At 26.5% G+C, this 21,233-nt stretch overlaps 1 protein-coding gene across 1 annotated transcript in view; it reads right to left on the bottom strand.

Annotated features, from left to right (window-relative positions):
- The window catches only part of LOC136089329 (uncharacterized), a 62,327-nt gene extending 42,011 nt beyond the window's left edge, over positions 1 to 20,316 (bottom strand). Inside the window, exons 1-10 of the mRNA XM_065815294.1 lie at positions 20,138 to 20,316; positions 14,892 to 14,977; positions 8,989 to 9,068; positions 8,830 to 8,893; positions 8,010 to 8,098; positions 7,822 to 7,867; positions 7,652 to 7,730; positions 3,206 to 3,243; positions 2,951 to 3,052; positions 2,679 to 2,750 (exon numbers count right to left, since the gene is read on the bottom strand). Of these exons, the coding sequence (XP_065671366.1) occupies positions 2,679 to 2,750; positions 2,951 to 3,052; positions 3,206 to 3,243; positions 7,652 to 7,730; positions 7,822 to 7,867; positions 8,010 to 8,098; positions 8,830 to 8,893; positions 8,989 to 9,068; positions 14,892 to 14,977; positions 20,138 to 20,192 (711 nt within the window). The 5' untranslated portion in view covers positions 20,193 to 20,316. The remainder of the gene's footprint in view (positions 1 to 2,678; positions 2,751 to 2,950; positions 3,053 to 3,205; positions 3,244 to 7,651; positions 7,731 to 7,821; positions 7,868 to 8,009; positions 8,099 to 8,829; positions 8,894 to 8,988; positions 9,069 to 14,891; positions 14,978 to 20,137) is intronic.
- Positions 20,317 to 21,233: the final 917 nt, after the last annotated feature.

Below are 21,233 nucleotides of genomic sequence, written 5' to 3'. Positions count from 1 at the left end.
TACACACATGATATATAGAATCAAAAATTTAGATTTTGTCTTACTTATCCAGCTTTAGTTTTATGTATCCTATCATCTGCTAAAGAACTTTTAGACCCTGAATTTTTTTAGACTATGCAATACCTTAAAACTTTTTTACAGAAACAAAAAAGTAATAAAAACTTAAACTTAAATAATTACCAAAACCCTGTAAAAATGTCACCTGATATGAAATTATGGGCATTTCAGCCCTTTTGAACCACTCAGGGTAAAATCCAGCTGTAAAGAATGCCATATCTTTTTTTTTTTTCTTCTCAAAACTTATTACGCTAGGAATGTTGTCTATAAAGAGATACATTTAAGAAAGTAAATTCTCCTTGTCATAAATCTGTCATAGATATGTCATAAATGTCTTATATATATAAGCCCAGACTTTCTTAGTCTCTACTCTTCAACACAAGATTATTATCTTTAAGATTATTATCTGTTGTTGACAATTTTAATAACTTCAGATAATCAGAAATCCATAAATAACATTATTGAAATACAAAATAGTACATTAATAAGCTACTTTTTTACACTATTTATTATTATTATTTTATCATTACTAAAGTTATTATTTTACAGAGTATTCAATATATTTTGAATTTTAATACCTCCTTTATTGTTATTGATTTGATTTGAGAAAAAGATAAGAATAAAATAAATTGTTTCTGGATCCAGCTATCAGAAATACCGCTGCATTAAACAAAGTTTAATGAAACAAAAAAAAGAGGTTTACCTGAACATTTGTTTTACTATTCAGATAAACGTCCCAATAGTGAACAATGTCTTTCATAGTTGTGATGTCTGGAAAAAGAAAGCTAGGACAAGAGGAGTTCTGTTGGGATCTGTGACTAAACTAATACACACACCTTTTCTGTTTCCAATATTTACAGAAGTTGTAACAAAAACACAGCCTTGCAACTTAGAAAAAATACCAGATTGATGAAGCTTCGCAATTTTATTTTTCTGTGTTTCTCTAGTACAAGAGTTAAAATGAGGAATCCCAAGAACCTCAGTCTCTCCATGAAACCTAATGAAAGTCTTACAAGTTGGTAGTCTTTTTCAACTGTGAACATAACTATCTTTCTTTCAAAACAAAGAATAATTGGTAACGATAAGAATTTGATAAAGTTCAGTAATATATTTCATAATATTAAGTCATTCTTTAGTTACAATTTCCTTCGCAGCTTTAATCACATTCGAAAAAAATAGTGCAAAATTAAAAACTTCAATGCTGAATTGGCAATAATATCTGCCAATATTAAAGTGTGTTGCCTAACTGAATATCTTTTGTTTATTACTGTGAGAGTTGTTTTCTTTCATATATTTTTTGACAGTTTATGATGATTTATTCTTTTTAAAGTTATCTAGTTACTAAAAATATAATTGTCAACCAAAAAAGACAACAAGTTAAAAATCAAATTTTAACACATTTTGAAAAGGAAACACCATAGCTTCACACAAAAATTAAAACAAAGATAACATCATTATATTAACTTTAATTAAGATTAATTTTATAATATTTAGGAGTTGGGTTAAGTAAAATTTAAAGTGTTTATTTCTTTAAACATGGAAGTAAAAATTGTACAGAATCTGTGCAATTTTTAGCTGAATTTTGTAAAAATTGTTAATGTGATTTTCAGTGTTATACAGTAAATCATTTGTCTATGTATTAATAATTAAATAAAAATATTTTCTTTAGATAAAATTTAATTAGTATCTAAAATGATAAAAACAGCATCATGTGCTTGATGCAATTTTATTGTCATTTCTAAAACTCTCTTAAGTGGAAAATCCTAGTTTACCTCTTGTAATTGCAATTTGCCTCTGAAATCAATTGTAATTTACAAATTATAAAACACAATTGCAAGAAGTACAAAAGATCAGAACCTTAAGAAGTATTTAACACGTAATATAATAAATTGAAGGTCTAGAAGCTGAAATAAATAAAAAGCTTGGATTTGAACCTCAAACCTTTTGATATATATATATATATATATATATATATATATATATATATATATATATATATATATATATATATATATATATATATATATATATATATATATATATATATATATATATATATATATATATATATATATATATATATATATATATATATATATATATATATATATATATATATATATATATATATATATATATATATATATATATATATATATATATATATATATATATATATATATATATATATATATATATATATATATATATATATATATATATATATATATATATATATATATATATATATATATATATATATATATATATATATATATATATATATATATATATATATATATATATATATATATATATATATATATATATATTATGTTAGTATATTTTACAAATAGAGCGCCCAATGTTCTTAAAGACCAGAGCAATAATAAATTAGTAAAAAGACTTATCTAGTTTTTATTCTTTGACAGCTTGTTTCTCCATCAGTAGGTTCATCAGGAAGCTTCCTGAACCTACTGATGGAGAAACAAGCTGTCGAAGAAAAAAAACTTAATAAATGTTTTTACTAATTAATAATATATATATATATATATATATACTTATAAAATAAAATTTAAAGTTAAACAAAGTAATTATGTGCATATGATACTATAACAAACCTTGTTAACTTGACCATATACATTTAAAACTCTCTCAATCAATAAAGAACGATCATTTTTGTAGGTAGGTAGCTAGAAGTTTTTGAAAATTCACATTAAATATAAAAATGAAATATTGAAAAAAATGTCATCTAAAATTTAAATATATAAAATTGCACGATTAAGTAAATATAAAACAAATTTCTAAAAGTGTACTAACTTTTGTCTTCCATATTTACTTATCTTATATTTATTATGTTGCATATCAAAAATTCTGTTTTTAAATTAATTACCATTCTAAAATCACAACTGACAAAGATTTCAACATAGCGTGTATTTTTTTTATTAATGAATGGGTTGTATTGGGGTTCAATGTTATTTAACTCTACCCGTTCCTAAAAGAAAAATTTGAAAAGTTTAAAAATTATGTAAGAAAAAATAAAAAAAAATGTAAAAAAAATTAAAATAAAAATAAATATAAAAAAAAAGTTTATAAAAATTATGTAAGTTTATACAAATCAAATAAAATTTTAAAACATTAAACTTACATCAAAAAATTTGGTCCTTAAATTGTCTTTATAACCTTCTATAAAAATAAAAAAAGATGCTCAAGTATATATATACTAGCTGACCCATAAAAATATGAGTCTTTTTAAGTCTATTCCACACCAACCTTTTCTATATATTTTTTTATATATATCCTTGCTTTCTGGACACGTAAAACAAAGGTTTTTACCGAACCGCCATTTCTATACTTATCTATTCAATTTCTATACTATCTATGCACACCTTTCTCGCATACGTAGTGCTTATAAGAGATTCATAATTAGGTTTGCTTTTCTCCTGAATGCATATTACTGATAGCTCAGTGATTTAGTTTGTTGCATCAGTGTCATTCAAACCGCCCTTAGCATAATAAATTTTGAAATATTTTCGATCTTGTCTATATATTTATAGCAAAAAATATATATATAGCAAAAAAGACTTTTTATTGGTAAAAAAAAATTTTAAAGTTTTATCATATTTTATAATACATATATTATACATGATTGTTCCATATACTACCTGCAAACTCAACATGTGCTAAAGGTGTTTACACATACAGACGTTTGTACATAACGCAATACAAATGGCGGAAATAAGATGACACAATTTTAGCAATCAGAAATCATCATGAGAAGGGCAAATTTAAAATTGAAGTTTCCTTTTAGAAGAGACATTATGTTTTAAATTTTTTTATCTTGCCAATTTTTTCAAATACAATAACATAAATACAAAAATTAAACAAAAAAGACTGATAATTATTTGAAAAGTTTTCTTATATAACACATGAACCTGAATAAAACGTTATAAAAGTGGATTTTTTACATTTGCATAAAATATATTTGTTTATTGTTATGTTATATTATATAAGATGCTATGCAATAAAGCTAGGTTTATTAAAAGAACCAGCTGGAAAGGTGTTGATTGCAATTGATATAAGAATTTGTAAAATGTTTTGTTTTTCAATTAAATGCATAAATTCGATAAATCAATGGTTTAATGCGATGTCATTAGTGCCATTTTGCAAAGGTTAAAATCCGATCCTTAACAAAATATATTTTCAATTTTTTTTTATTTAGTCGTATATATTTATACAAAAATAAATAAATATAATAAAAAAGACTTTTAATTGTTAAAATAAAAGTTTAAAGTTTTATCTAGCTACAGGCTTGTCTATTTTTTTTTTTTTTTGCCTCCACAGCAGCAACCTACCTTTTTCTTTTAAAAATGCTGATTCTCTCCATGTTGACACCCGATTATCTGCATCTTTACATGCTCAATCACCATAACTTTTTTTGATGTACCTAATCAGATACTCTCACTGTTCTTAAGACTTTTCACAACTTTTACTAAAATTATTTAAAAGGACATTTTAAATCAACAGTTTTAATTGGTCTTGATCATGTTTTTACTTGATCTTGCAACATGACTAGCGTTGTCATAGTGAAATAGCTATGGTCTTATATCTGGCCCAATATTCTTGCTTTTTTTTGTTAATAGCTTTCTTCAAACAGATCAAATGTGTTTGGTAGAGATATTCTATGATTGTCTGGCTCCATTTCAACAGCTCATTATACAATACACCCTTCTGATTTCATTAAATACAGAGCATTACCTAAGCGGCATTAAAACCCTTAAAAATTAGGTGACTTTTGGCAGTACTTTTCTTCATTAAAAAAAAAATGAAGCAAAATTCCAGCAAAAACCATCTTTTAAGTTCAAAAATTTCCATTTTTATAAGGATTAAAAACTATGCTGTTGTGAAAAATAAAAATTCACTGTATACTGAACAATGTAGATGGATTTCTAAAATCAGATAGGCCACACATTTTTTGTCTGAAAAAAATTAGGATAATTTAGGAGATTTTGCCAAGTTTTTAAGGAAATTTTATCGAGAAATTTAAAAAGAGAAAAGAAAAAAAATCTGAGGATATTAGGAGGACTTCAAAATTAAAATTGAACTAAAACAAGTTTATTTTTATATAAAAACATTTAAAAACTGTAAAAGTACCTAGCTAAGATAAGTAAGATAAAATTAGGACCAAAACATCATTATTTAAAATAAACTGACATTCCTACAGATATAAAAAAAAATTAACTTGAGAACTTCATACTTGCATTAAAAGTTCATTAAATTTAATAATTGCACTAAATGGCTTTATGACTAAGTAGCTAACAATAAATAATCAAAAATCATTAAAACACACAGCCAATTTCAGGAACTAAACTTTATATTTTATATTATCCAGCCATAAAAAGAAATAATCAAATCAGAACAAAAAATTGAAATATCCAAATCTAAATCTCAGCTTTCCTGTCAATATGTATTTTTTAGCTGCCGTAATTTTTTCCAGTAAGTCCTGCTTTTCAGAGGCAACCCTCTATAGCATATTAGATTTTAGAATTGTTGACATAATTTCTATCAATGATTTCTGCTTTTCTGCTTACAATACAAACTCATCTGCATCCAATCTGAACTGAAGTATGGAACTTTCAAGGGTGTTCATTAAAACTAGTAATCTCTTCATTAATATTTATTAGTTTAGTATCACAGTCAGTTTTTAAGGCCTTCAAGGATTTCTCTTTCTGACTGCTAAAGTGCAATTTTTATGTATCTTTGACATGTGCCATAAGTTTAGTTGTCAGCCAATTGAGATGATTTTTCACTGCACATGTGTTCATGTACAATTCTCTGTGCAACAAGAATATCAGTTAGCATATTAATATCCAAAAGTTGGTCATTTATACTAAAGCCATGCTTTACTTGTGCTTGGCCAATGGATAATATTAGTAACAATTGGTAAATTATCACTAAGTCCTTGAATCTTGAGCAATTTGTATATTGAATTAAAAAAGAATCCAACCTATCACTTTCCTTTTTGAATCCAAAAAATTTATCTCTATTCACTTTCACTACAATTTGTGAATATTGCAATATGACTTGATCAGCCGCTGAAGGTGATACCTTTTTGTGAGCAATTAATTTCAGCAACAACTTGTCAAAAGTTTACACTTCTCATTAGATTCCACCATGTATTAAAGTGATAAATAAGCATTTGAAAAAATATGCATATGGCATAATAAGCATATGGCAAAATATGAGTTAACACACTTTTTTCAACCATATGCTTGCACAATGTAACTAAAAACTTCTGAACTTCTGTTATAAAGTTATATTTTTGCATCAGTTACTTTTTTTCAGATTTCAGTTGCTGCAACTCATACTTTAACCCAAACCTAAGATATTTGTGACAGACACTTAATTTGTGACGGACACTTAATTTTGATATCACTGATACCAACATTTAATAAAATAAAAGCTGTGGACGCTTCAGACAAAACTTCTTTTTTGATTTTTGTTTAGCTTTGATATAAAATAATCCTGCAATTTCCTTTTAAAAACTGCAACCTGATAGGGATTAACACATCGTTATAGCATAAAGAAAGGTATTTTTAAATGGTGTTTTGCCCAGGTTTACAATGAAAAAATTGCCAAAAAGCAAGCAAACTGGGTGTTTGCTTTTTGGTAATATTTTCCAAGTCATTAATCACAACAATATTTGGTCATATGAGAAACAAGCGAGAAATACAGACGAGGAGGCTACTAAATTATGGTTATAACCCTCTCTCAACTCTATAACTCCAAAACACAAACCTTGAAGAACAAGGCCACTGCGCGGAGAAACAAGTTGAGCGTGGTACTACCAGGGACATAGTGGGGATTGAACTTAGAACCTCTTGCTTATGAAGTGAGCGCTCTACCACTACACCACTACCGCACTTAATTACATAAAAATTGTTTAGTAATTTGACTATTACTAAATATTGCAGTAAGTAATTCAGATTTGTTTGCACTTGATCAAAAAGAATGTTTCAAAAGCACAACATAAAGCAAACATACAACTTAATTTACAGTATACAACAGTTCAAACCTTAGATATGAACCATTTCATTAACTTTATTGTTGATTGGTTGACAATGGTTTATGCATTAGACTCAGGGCAAATATATCAGGAAATTTTAGGAGTATTTCAGAAAATCATCTTAATTTTAAGAAAAATTTTAAATTTTAAATAATAAAGGTCTTTTTAGAAGGTTTTTTAAATAATAGTATATTTTAGGGTTTTTTAGGAGGCATGGCCACCCTGTAAACATTGAGATGAAAAAATATATATATGATATTGTTAACAAAATAACACAAGGTTAGCCAACCATCTGTTAAAAAACCAGAATTTATTATATCAATACTTTTAATACACTTTTTCATTTATATAGTTTTTTAAACAAATATATATTTTTTCTTGTTCTCATTACTCATCTACTGTATCTACTAAAACATATAATAAAAAATACATAAACTAGTAACATAAAAAAAAATTTTGATAAACTTTTAATGGTTTAATTAGTGTTCTTTATTATTGATTAAATTTTTAAGTTTAAAAACAACTTACTGTTAACAGTTTTTTTGAACTTTTTTGCATTCTTAAACAGATAATCGACATTGCGATAAAAATGCCCAGCTCCATTATCCTTAACAAACAAAAAATATAAAAAACATAAAGAAAACTCTCCAACATTTCCAATTTTATTTATAAAGAAAATAAAAATCACGTTCAATTACCTGTGGTATTATATCAAAACGACTTTTTCCATCATAAATTGATCCTCTAATGTTAAAAGATTTTTTTTTTATTAATATTTTTCTTTTTTTTTTGTGTTTTTTTTTGTTTTAAAAAAATTTTGACTTAATAAGTTTTTATGCTCATATTTAGTCTAATACAAAAAAAAGTTTGTATGTTAAAAACTTACGTTAAACCTCCACTACATGTACTGATAAAAGCATTTGATTCTTTTATTCCACGGAGTTTTCCTTCATAGTAACAATGTTCTGGATAATGCTATCAATATTTTTATTTATATATATATATATATATATATATATATATATATATATATATATATATATATATATATATATATATATATATATATATATATATATATATATATATATATATACGTATATATACATATATATATATATATATATATATATATATATATATATATATATATATATATATATATATATATATATATATATATATATATATATATATATAATATATATATATATATAACTGGCATTGCACCTAGCCAAAGTTTTTAGATGAATTGATATTTGATCAGCTTACAAAATAGTGTGCAAAAACTTTTTTGAAACTTGTTAGTAATGAACATGTTTGCTAATGAAACCTGATAAAAAATATTTGATAAAATTGGTACTAAAGAAGAACCCATACCAATGCCACCACTGTCATCATAATAATTTTTATTGAATAAAATGTAAGAACCAACAAACTATTAGTAAGTAGGCTTTTGATATCATTTCAAACATCATATAGCTGTTGTTGGTTTTTTAGCTTTTTGTAATTTAATAAATTAAAAATATTTAATCATATCAAAAACAACACACATTAAAATATAAATAGATTTTATGTATTTAGAGATCGCACTCTGGATTTTTCTTTAGAAAACTCATTAAAGTTTCCAGTAAAACTCTTTTTGTTGTTTTTAAGTCAAAGCCCTTTATTATGATAATGTAAAATAAAATTTTATTTAATAATACCTTTGTAAGAGATTCTGTTCCATTTTCAAACGAACGAAGCCATATATACTCTTTATTTAATTTTCTAATGCAAAAATGATAAGTAATCAGAATTAATTAATAAGTGGTCAGTAAATATTTTGTAACTTAAAATTTTTAATTTAAACATAAGTATATTACTCAGTTTTCTTAAGATCCAAAACATAATTAGTATCTTTATAATTAATTTTATAAGCAACATGCTCATCATGAACTCCATGCTAAAATATAAAAAAATTTTAAATATAATATATATATAATATATATAATTTAAAAATAATAATATACAGTAAAGCAATTAATAATAATAATAACAATATTAACAATAGTAATAATAATAGCAACAATACTAATAATAACAATAATAATAATTATATATGTGTGTATATATATATATATATATATATATATATATATATATATATATATATATATATGAATGTATGTATGTATGTACTCTCGCCAGCTGAATAAATGGGGGGGGACGCTTATCAATTTTTCATTTTTTTTCCAAAAAGATGTAATTTTTGGTGTGTGTTATAAGCATGTTAACCTACTAAAAAACTTAAAAAAAAACCCGATACATACCCATACATACCCATGCAATAGGGGGTATTGCAGGCCCTGACCATACCTGACCCTTAATGTAAAATAAATGTTAAAGTTCAAGCTAAGTTCCATGAAACAATATAATGAAACCTAATTTACAAAAAGTCTGATTTACAATTAAAACTAGGTAAGTCTCTTCTGGATGCAGCACCCTGTAAAATCATCCCATGTTGTGATTCATGTTCAAAAACAGTTGATTTTACTGCAGAGATATTTTTAATAGCACGCTTAACTGCCTGAGAGTGACAAGGTATACTAAAAATGAATCAAACTGACAGTGTTAAAGATTTTCATTCTCAATAGCTGCTGACAATGGTGGTGGTGTAAGGTCAGCTGCAGTCCAGTCAATCGTATCAACATAAGTCAAAGTATTGGCATTTTTAATTAATTAATTAAAAATGCCATTAATTGACAGAAGAACTACACAAATTACTTCTTAAATTAATTATTTTTTCACAACAGATATGTCGCACAGAATCATCATTGTCACCAACACTAGAAAAAAGAATGTTTTCAGAGTGGGCAAAGTAGTTGTTTTTCTGCAACACAGGTTCCAAATATTTCCAATCTTCTGCTACAAACTCATGACACTGCCTTATCAAGAAATAAAGTTCTTTACACCATCAGCACTAGAAAGATGTTGAATAATGAAGGAACATAAACATTTACGATAAAGCATACAATTTTGTAGAGTGATGGGTAACAGACCTCTTTTGAAATACACAATCTAAAAATTTTGTTTGCTTTTGTCAGCCACCTAGCATGGCTTAAATTTCCTGACATAGTGTTCTGTATAGATGTAATTTGGTCACTATCTGTATAACCTTGCTGCACTGCTAAGCATGCTTTAAGAAGATATTTCTGATCTGTAGTTAAATTGTTCTTAACCTCATCATTTACCTCAATCACTTTTCCTAGCACAGCTTCAAACTTTAAAATTGGTAAATCCTTGGGATCAAAATCTAGTGCACTTATAATTGCACCACTGGAACTAGTAGGACCTCTTGTACATCCTCCATCAATAGAAGAAATGTATTTCCAAAATGGTAGCTCATTAGTATGAAAAAGGCAAACAAGCCATTACAGGGGTCTTGCAATGGCTTTCTCTAATTTTCAAATCACACCTTTTTTTTTTTTGCGTGTATTGTTTACTGTGCTCTTACCAACAACTGCTTTTAGTGTACTCGCTGAATTTATATTTGCAATTATTGATAGTATCTCATTTGCAACATCAGCTACTTTACCTGTTTCTGGCTTTTCATGATCAATGTAATTTTTGTTTGGAAATGTTACAATATTAATATAATGTTCTTCCTTTATGCTCCTACATACACCAGACTTCTCAACAAAAGTTATTTCTTATTTCCTATCTAATTTAATACTAATTAGTTCTTGCATCTTGGCAGCATGCATAGAAACTTGTTTCTGCCGCCAAAGACCTGACTGGCAGCTAAGTTTTGCAGGATCTATTGCAGTTTCTACTTTGTTACTAATCTTGCATCTGTTCAAAGCTTTGCATAATTCTGGATATTGCTTTATGTTTCTGGGTGCTACAACACCATCATCAGATTTACCACTGGAAACTTCACTGTCAAGAATTTCATCACCTGTGTTTAGTTGAAGTTCTATGTCACAACCATCTTCAGCATCATCACTCATGTCAATGTAGACGTAATTCACTTTTGTCTTATACTTCATTTTCTGATTGCGCTCAAACTTCAAACGCTTGACTGCTCTCAACCCTTTCTTCTGCAACTTAGCTGCAGCCTTTTTATCTCTAGCACCTATATACATTTTTCTTTCAGCTTTATGGTTCAACTAGAAAGACCATTCTGCTGGAGGTATTTTATGCAACAGTGGACAAGTAAATTGTGAATTCTTTTATAATTATTTTTAATAAAAAATTTTATTATAATTAAATATACCATATACAGTTTGTAATGATTTCAAACAGTCTTGGTAAGTGATGGATGTCTTCTTAGAACCGGGATATTTACCAAGACTCTTTAACTTTTAATCAATTTCTTTTTAATCAAGATCCTAACCAAACAGTTATATTTTAAAAAATATGAGCAAACTCAGAAAATGTCTCTATGGTTTTTTAAATGATGAAATGTGACTAAATACTACAACGAAATCGACTAAATACAAATTAGAATTATAAAGATACTTAAATTCATATTTAGAATTATAAAGATACTTAAATTCATAGAATTATAAAGATACTTAAATATTTATTTCAATGGTGAAGGTAAAAAATCTTTATAAGCAGATTTCATTGAATCAAATAGTTCTTCACCCCAAAAACTTGGCGACCTCCCACGATATTTTGGTAAAACTCTAGAGGTGTTACCTGAAATACGGCTGCTTTGTGGTGTATTTCCGGACTACTGAACTATATTCAAATCATCAGAAAAAAAAGGAAAGGTTACCTGCGATTCATAAGGACAACTATGATTTTGTGTTAAGCAACTTATTCTTCTTTGCGAACTTGCACGCATAGTTTTTTTTGTAGCAGAACTGTAGTTTTTTGAATTCGAACTGATATTTAAGGTATCTAAGCTGAGGCAAGGTGAAATTGCAGACAATTCCACTTTATTTTCTTTTTCAACAGGTATATGCTTGCTTGACAAATCAGCATGATAACCAAGACTCTTTAACAATTAATCAATTTCTTTATGCTTGACATAATATAAACTAAATTTACAGCTGACACTGATAGCCCCCTTTTCTTACTTCTTAATACTCAATACAATGGAAAATAACTTGTCGAACCAACAATAAATGACAAAGAGAAAAAATTGATAATAAACAACTGATTGAAATATATTCCTTTGAGGCAAAAAAGAAGTATCACTTCTTATTAACAATCTACAATATAAAATAGAACATGTTAAACGCCTATTTTCTCATTATATATTATTGTCCTTATTTCAAGTTTAATGGAGGTAAATGTACAACATGTTAGGATAACTTTGGGTTGAGTTAAGGTTAGGTAACAAAAGTTTATGGTTACTAAAACTTATCTAATATCATTTCATGTACTACCAAACAAACATGAATTGGCGATTTTTTGCTGCAAGAGCAAAGTGCCTGCCAAATCATCAATTTTTTCGAAAATTTATCAGTCATTACATACTTGTATTTATCACTCACATTTCCTCTTATTTTAGAAGCATAGTAGCACGGCCCAGGAACTTGTTTAAAACCCATTTTAACATTAGTTTCGTCATCCATCAAAATGCATCCATTATGTTTTGTTAACAAGTTGTCATACAACTTTCGAGCTCGACTCTTTGCGTTTGAATTTTGTTTATCGTTTCAATTTGGCATTTTAACTACTTTAAAACTTTGATATCCAAGTCTCTGTCGCCATTCGTGTACAAAAAAATTGGAAACCTTCAGTTTTTTCGTTCGATATCTATCAGACCAATAAGGATGTTCTTCCAATGAAGTCTCCAACCGTTCGAGAGCTCTAGGATTTGCTGTTCGTTTTTATGACCACTTCCTTGTTTTCTCTGAATAGTTTTCTGTTCTGTAAACCGTTTAAGAACAGTATCTACAGTTCTTCTTGATATTTTTAATGATTTTGCCAACTTTCTAAATTTGGATTTTTTAAGTGTTTGTCCGCAATCAAAAATCTTTGTTTAGTTTGCTTGGTTGACATTTTGAAACTAAATAATATTTTTAATTATTTTTTTCTGCCAAAAATCTACCACACACAAAAAAATAATTTCAAAAAACGACCGTTAACTAGCTTTACCACACCGCAAAAGGTGGGCAGATTTTTCCGATAGCATGCCTTACATATATATGCCTTATATATATATATATATATATACATATATATATAATATATATATATATATATATATATATATATATATATATATTTAAATCTTTACTAATTAATTTACTTTTTATGTATGTATACATATATATATATATATATATATATATATATATATATATATATATATATATATATATATAAGGCATATAAATATATATAAGGCATATAAATGTAAAGCATGCTATCGGAAAAATAAATATACATATATATATATATATATATATATATATATATATATATATATATATATATATATATATCTATCTATATATATATATATATATATATATATATATATATATATATATATATATATATATATATATATATATATATATATTTAAATTTTTTTAAATAAAAAACAACATATGTATATATATACATATATATATACATATATATATATATATATATATATATATATATATATATATATACACATTTATATATTCTTATATATATATATATGTATATATATATGTATATATATATATATATATATATATGTATATATGTATATATATATTATATATATATATATATATATGTATATATATATATATAAATATATATATATATATATATATATATATATATATATATATATATATATATATATATATATATATATATATATATAAAGCCCTCGGGACTAGGGTCAACATTCGGCAATGTCGACCAAATTGCCGGGTTTTTTTTGCTGACCAAAAAAATTACTTATATGGATGGCAATCCATACAAGAAATTTGTCCCCACAAAAAGTCACATTAATTTACATTGTTCCTTTTGGCCAAGTAATAAACCAAGTCATCTATATAAAAGAGTGTTTACAAAAGTGCTTATGACCTTTTATTAATTAATATTATCAAAAGACCAAATACATTTTTTGGCCAGATTTGGCAACATGCTTATTCACTATGCTAATTCAATAAAAAATTGGCTGAAAACTTAGAAGATACAATTTGTTCAAAAAAAGGAAAATTCAGCAAACTTGCCAGAATAATATTGCCAAATGAAGAATTGTCCAAAAATACTCTATAGGATTTTTGCGCAATGCTCAAACAGGATGTGTACAAAGATGGATGGTCTAAAAATGATTTATCAAGCCTTGAGCATCAGATTTCTTATCATGCCAGAAGACTTGGTCTAAATACTGTACAAAAACTGGTAAAAAGAACCAATACCAGACTTGACCAAATTTAAAGACCTGGATAAAAAGTTTTTTCTGCATATTTTATTCTTCATTATAATTGCATATTTTATTCAGTATGTACATAGCAAAAAAAATTTATAATCTTTATTTAAGTTTTTACTAAAGTTTAAAGCAAGTTTTAAATGTTATGGTATAGGTGTTACCATGATTATGGGTCCTGATTTTATATATTCAGTAAACTAGTTAATTATAAATAAATATTAAAAATATCATAAACTTTTCATATTCATGTATTGAAATAGTATTATAATATAAACAACAACACAAAAAGATAAAACAATAAATATCAAGAAAAAAAAATTATACTTGAAATTAAAATAAGAAATATTAATGCTTTTAATCAATACAAAAATGAAATCATTATCATACTTGATTTAAGGTGTCTAGATCATTGTAAGCTCGATCTTTCTGGCTTCGTCTTGGATATACAACTTCATTATCACTTGTCAGCAGTGCTAGTAACAAAATTAAATTTGTGCAATTTTTCAAAATCTAATTTTAATTTTTTAATTTTCAGAAAATCAAGCTTAGGACGTGTAGAATGGGTTAGGTTGTACTCTTAATCTATCGCCAGTTTAAAAAATCACCAGTTTAAAAAAGGTTAAAAAAGGTTTTAATCAAAAAGTAAAAAAAAAAAATTTTACTATTTTTAACGCAAAGTTTGTATTTATATATAGAACATTAAATAATGATGTGTTGAATAACTTTGATGAAATATTACAGTAATATTGATAAACAATATAGTTTACTCAAATAAAATGTGTTATGCATTTTTTTAATTTAAAAGGATAACTAAATATGGCATTATTTAATAAAAACCTAATTTTAACCAAAAAAAACCATGGTTTTTTTGGTTAAAATTAGGTTGCAAAAAAACCGGTTGCAAAAAAACCAGTTTTTTTGCAACCCTGATCTAAATTAATTTCAAAATGAAACCATTATTCTTTAAATTCTAAATTATTGTAAGTAATCAGTGGTCTATATGTGGTCTGGACCCCCTCTCCCACTCACTGAGGTGAGGGGGAGGGGGAGGAGTTTTAGAGAGGTCCCAATCAAAGGGGGAGGGGGGCAACCAACTTACAAAGATACTAGCATTCATTTTCTAGCATGAAACATACATGATTCATTTCCAGTTGGCAGATTAGAGGGGCACTGGTTTCTAGTAACACATTCAACTGTTGATGATTGAAAAATAGGGTTATTTAAAAATGCTGGCATTTTTTGTGTGGATTCGACAAGTTTATAATGTTTGCATTTTCAGATAGTTGGGTCTAATGGTCTTATATTCTGTTAATCTTAGATCAAAACAAAGTGTTAGAAAATTTACAAGCATCTCAAAATGTCTGAAAATTGGACTTTTTAGGCAAGTGGACATTTTGCTTTTAGATATATTTAAGTTCTAAACTGCAACAAGCTGCTTATATTTTACCCATTTATTGCAGACAGTAGTAGCTAATCAGAAAACTTATCTGTAAAGACTTGTGGATGAATAGAATAATGCTACAGCTAGTTTCATTTTGGCATATTTTAGCAATTTTAGGATTTTTTCTAAACTTGAAGAGGTCATCATTTTTTCTAATTTAACACAAGTTAATAAAAACCACTTTTTTAAAGAGACAACTACCAAGAAAATAGTTCTAGAAAAAATGAGACACTTGTTGAAAGTGAGAAAAAAGTTATACAGCTCTAAAGTAGTCTGTTTTGACCATGTAAATCAAGGGGAACCACTTTGTCATGTTTTTAAGGCTATAATTTCTGAACAGTTGTACTTGGAAGTCTGAAATTTCAAATTTAACCTATCTACATAATGCACATAACAATATGTAAAAATCAGGAAAATCAGAGATGGTGCCCCACAAAGTTTTCTTTAAATTGGTTGAATTATAATGATTTGACCCAGCTATAAGTAAACCTAAAACAAATGTCTTTCTTCTATGTAAAAGTAAAGGAATGCAATTTTTATCAGTCAACTTGCTCAGATAAGTAAAAGTATTATTTAGAAAATCTTTCTGATAAAGTTGATCATGAAAATATAAAGGTTTTTTAAAGTTTTTACTATTGTATTTCTTAAATTGAGCTTGTAAAATAATTTGTCAATAACTCGAATAAAACGGATTGTATCATTTGCTCCCAAAAATGATGGATGTTGAGATACCGTTAAAAATTCAATGGTATCAACAAAGTGTAATTTTAGCAACAGAGCTGCTAAGTGTTTGGCCAGCTATTTTCACATTGAATATGTGTCAATGAAACTCTATGTTTTCTTGAAAGTTTGTTTGCAAATTTGAAACCTTTAAACTCTTGTAATTCAAACAAAGTTTTAATGTAACTCCATTTAGTATATTGGCCATCAGCAGCAATATAAACACCTGAATCATTAAAAGAATTTCTTGCTAATTTAAGCATATGACATGGATCAAGGAAAATGTGTATCAGTTGGTTGTTATATGAAAAAGTACTGACTATATTGTAAATGTCTTTGCCAAACTGGCATCCAAAGGGGATAACAGAATTTAAATTGGTACTTTTACCATCAAATGTAATACTTTTGATATAAAGTTCATAGGTCAAAGCCAAATTTAAAATATTTTTAATAAAGCTTGTTAAATCACTTGCTTTAACTTTATTCGATAAAACATAACCAATGGGTGTTTTCCAATGTCCTCGCAAGCCAACTAACATGAAAACTAATGCTTCAGTAGCTGGAGTATCAGGTTCGCATACAATAATATCCTTGTCGAAATCACAAAAACCAATACAGTGACCTAAACTTTTGCCATAAGTTATACTGTTTTTGATTGCCATAGCATCAATAATGAGCGCACAATTTTTAAAGTTTACATCTATTTTCTGTTTATCACCAAGATAGGCAAAAACATCATGGAATAAACCAGTCACAATTTACAGATGATGTTCAATATGATATTGAACTGGCAGCAGGAAGACACAACATTGGTTGAAGAAAGTTATATGCACGTGGAGTATAAAAATGAAGAGTTAAAGCAAATTTTTTTACTTCATACATTGTATCTGTGACCTTTTGGTTTAACATTTCCATTGAGAAATTGGTTTTTAATGATTTTATAAGAGAGTCCAGAAAAATTTTCGTAGTCTAAAAAGCATTCGTAGTCAAATAATTTTTAGATAGTAAATAGGAAACCATGTCTTTTAAAGAACTAATTTTTTTTTTCATTTCTTCTTAACTTTTGTTGTAAAGCTTTGACTTTTTTTTTTTTTAATTTTTCTTTTGTTGGTGATATAGATCTTACAGATAGTGTTAAAGATTGATAAGTTTGGTCAGTAATATGAGTTGAATCAATTGTAGATAGTGTTCGTATTGTAACAATACGAACACCTACAATTGATTCAACTCATATTACTGACTAAACTTATCAATCTTCAACACTATCTGTAAGATCTATATCACCAACAAAAGAAAAATTAAAAAAAGGAAATTTCTAACAATAATTGTTAGGAATTTCCTTTTTGGCTTTGTGTATTTGCAGAAAATACAAAAACTGATGGCACAGCATTCAATTTTAAAATTGGTTTATAATGATGATCAACACTTAAAATAATTTTATCTGGGATACAATAATTATAGTCTCAACCCTCGGAAATAGGAAAAATGAGGTCTGCAATAATTTGCCGACCTCGATCTTTTTGAGGTCGGCATCAGTTCGGCCAAAACTATTTTATACAAAGGTCTAACCATAAAACTTAGAAACGAGATTGGCAAAAAATTGCCGACCTCAAATACTTTCAGGTTGGCAGTTAGGTCGGCATTCGGCAATGCCGAATTGCCAATGCCGAATTGCCGAAATGCCGGCAATGCCGACCCTAATTCCGAGGGTTGTGTTTAAAAATAATTTGTTAGATTTAAACCAAGTCTTAGGTTTTAAAACAAGTTTTAAACCTAGTTTTTCCAGTTGAATTCTTGTAGTTTCGAAAAATTCTGCAATAGAAGTAAACGAATTAAAATAAATTAGTATCCTCTGTAAACATTATTATCAAATTTGTTTAAGGCTTTCCGAGGATCATTAGTGTTTAACAAAACGAGTTAAGGACATAGAATGGATCTTTATGGAACTCCACATTTAATTTTAGGCATTTTTGAATGAAAATTTTCATCAGTAGTAGCACATTGCTGTCAGTCTGTGTCAAAAAGTTCTCAAACGTGACAGTTTTTTGATCATTATCTCATAGCAAGAACTTGACAGATATTATTTGTTTTTCTGAAAAAATTATATCACGGCCTATGCAATAGTTACCAATAGTTACCACATTTAATATTTTTAAACTCTTAAAACTTAAAGGATCCTTCATAAATTACGTAACACTAAATTTGTATAAAAAATAGAAGTAGGAGATCACTGGCTCTCTTGAGCGGCAAACTTTATTGAATTTGCAACTTTACTTTATACAGTTGTAAGTGTATAGATAAAGCTCTGCTTTATCTTTATCTCTGCTTTATCTCTGCATTATCTATAAACTTATAATTAAATCTGTTCAATCGCTTTTTTTTTGAAGAAAGGCATTTAAAAAAAAAAAAAATTTTGTTAAAATTTCAAGTAATCAACTTTTAGCATCAATTTTTAACTTAAACATGGAATTGTTTTGTGGTTTCAAAAGTTTAACATTGAACTTTTTTTGAAAATAAACATCTAAACTAAAGTTAACAAGTGGTTTTATTATGTAAGGTTCTATTTATTTTTTTGGTTTTTTATTTATTTTTATTTTTTTGGGTTTTATTTATTATTTTTTTGGTTTTATTTATTTTTTCACTTTTTAGTATTGATTTTTTTCGTAAACAATTTCGGATAAGACTTTTTATGTTTTCTTGTCCTGATTAATTGTATTATATTTTTAAAGATCATACTTTGAAATGAAAACTAAGTTACTTTATTTTTTTTATTTTATTATTTATTATTTTTTTTAGTTGTTTTGCCCTCTGTTTATTATGACCCTAATCTGAAAAAAATACGGTTCTGAATTCGGTTAGGGTCAAGTGTGATCCGCCTAGTAATGAATACTAAAAAGTTCAGATATAATTTGAACTTTTTGTTATTAACATGTAGTAACCTTAACCAGTAAATCCTAACCTTAATCGGTTTTTCCAGATTAATTTAAAATTTCAATATACTTTAAACATTATCAAAAAATATATATTTTTTAAATTGATAATTTTTTCTAATATTTTTTTATAATTTATAACACTTTTTACATTGAAATTGTTTTTTATTTTTATTTTAAAATATCTTTTTTTTAATACATTTGTTTTATATAAAATAAGTTGGATATGTATAGAAAATAATATATATTTTCTTTAAAACTATTTAAACTATGTTTTTTCAATTCTCAGATTTTGATAGCTACACAAAATTTAAAAAATATTTTTACCGTGTGCGAGTAGTGTTTAATATCTAGATAATTGGATATACATATCCAACTTATTTTATATAAAACAAATGTATTAAAAAAAAGATATTTTAAAATAAAAATAAAAAACAATTTCAATGTAAAAAGTATTATAAATTATAAAAAAATATTAGAAAAAATTATCAATTTAATAATATAACAAAAAATCTACTTTGTGTCATATTTAGATTCTTTACCTATCGAGAAAATTTGAAGTAGCAGCCAAACTTGAAAGCACTCTTTACCACACATTGTCTTTAAATGCTTTTAAAATTAAATCAAGTTTTTTTTATAAGAACTGAATGAATTAAATATTTGGTAAAAGACATTCAATAAACGGCTAAATTTTGCAGTATTTTGTAAATCTGTAATAAATAGTAAATTTCATAAAGTTTTTGTTTTAAAGAGTTATGTCAATTAAATGATTAGCACACCTTTTCCCGTGATGCGGGAAAAGGTGTGCTAATCATTTAATTGTATCAATTTATTATAATTATATCAAATATTAGATTAAAAAATTAAAAAGTATAATATAATAGATATTTTTAAAATTTAGAATTAAAAGATTTTATAAACTTAATTAACCGGTAAAGCGTATTATCACAAGCACGTGATATATTACATCAATACGCTCATCTTATTAATGTTTTTTATGATCAGGATTGAAAAGTATTTCAGTATTTCAAAAACTTTGTTCCACGTTCAATTTTTGTACAAACCATAGTCTATAAAAATAACCCTGATCTATAATTTAAACTGTATCTTGAAAGTGAGGATAAAGTAGTCATGTGATCAAATCTAATGCAAAAAAATTGTTGTTGCTTTTTTTTTAATTTTATTGTAGGTACCCTAAGAAGTCCGTTGAAAGGCAGAATTTGAAAGAAAGTTCGCACCTCCTTCCTTACCTTTATAATAAAACTTGCCCAGAGGTGGCGTTGAACCACGGATCTTTAGCTTCCAGAGGTGGCGTTGAACCACGGATCTTTAGCTTCTGAGGCAAGCGCGCTAACCACTGCGCTACGCCTGCACTAATACTGGGAGGCAGGTTTACCCTTTCCCCAGCTACTTTTCTAGAAGACTTTTTATTTTTAAAAAATGTCAAGATATAGAGGAAAATTTTAGAAATTGTTAGAAATTAACTATTGTGCCTACCCCATTTTGAAACCTGTGTCGTCGGCCCTGGTAAAGCAAAAATATTTTTATAAAGTTTATTTTTTACCTGATTATTTGTAACAATATTGAAACAAAAAATTTATTTTTAACGTAAAATATAAATTTAACAGGATCTGGAAA

Source organism: Hydra vulgaris, chromosome 13, assembly GCF_038396675.1.
Source record: "Hydra vulgaris chromosome 13, alternate assembly HydraT2T_AEP".
In the NCBI taxonomy this organism is placed as follows: Eukaryota; Metazoa; Cnidaria; class Hydrozoa; order Anthoathecata; family Hydridae; genus Hydra; species Hydra vulgaris.
The sequence above is the reverse complement of the archived record's forward strand: the minus strand, read 5'-3'. Positions and strand labels throughout refer to the sequence as shown.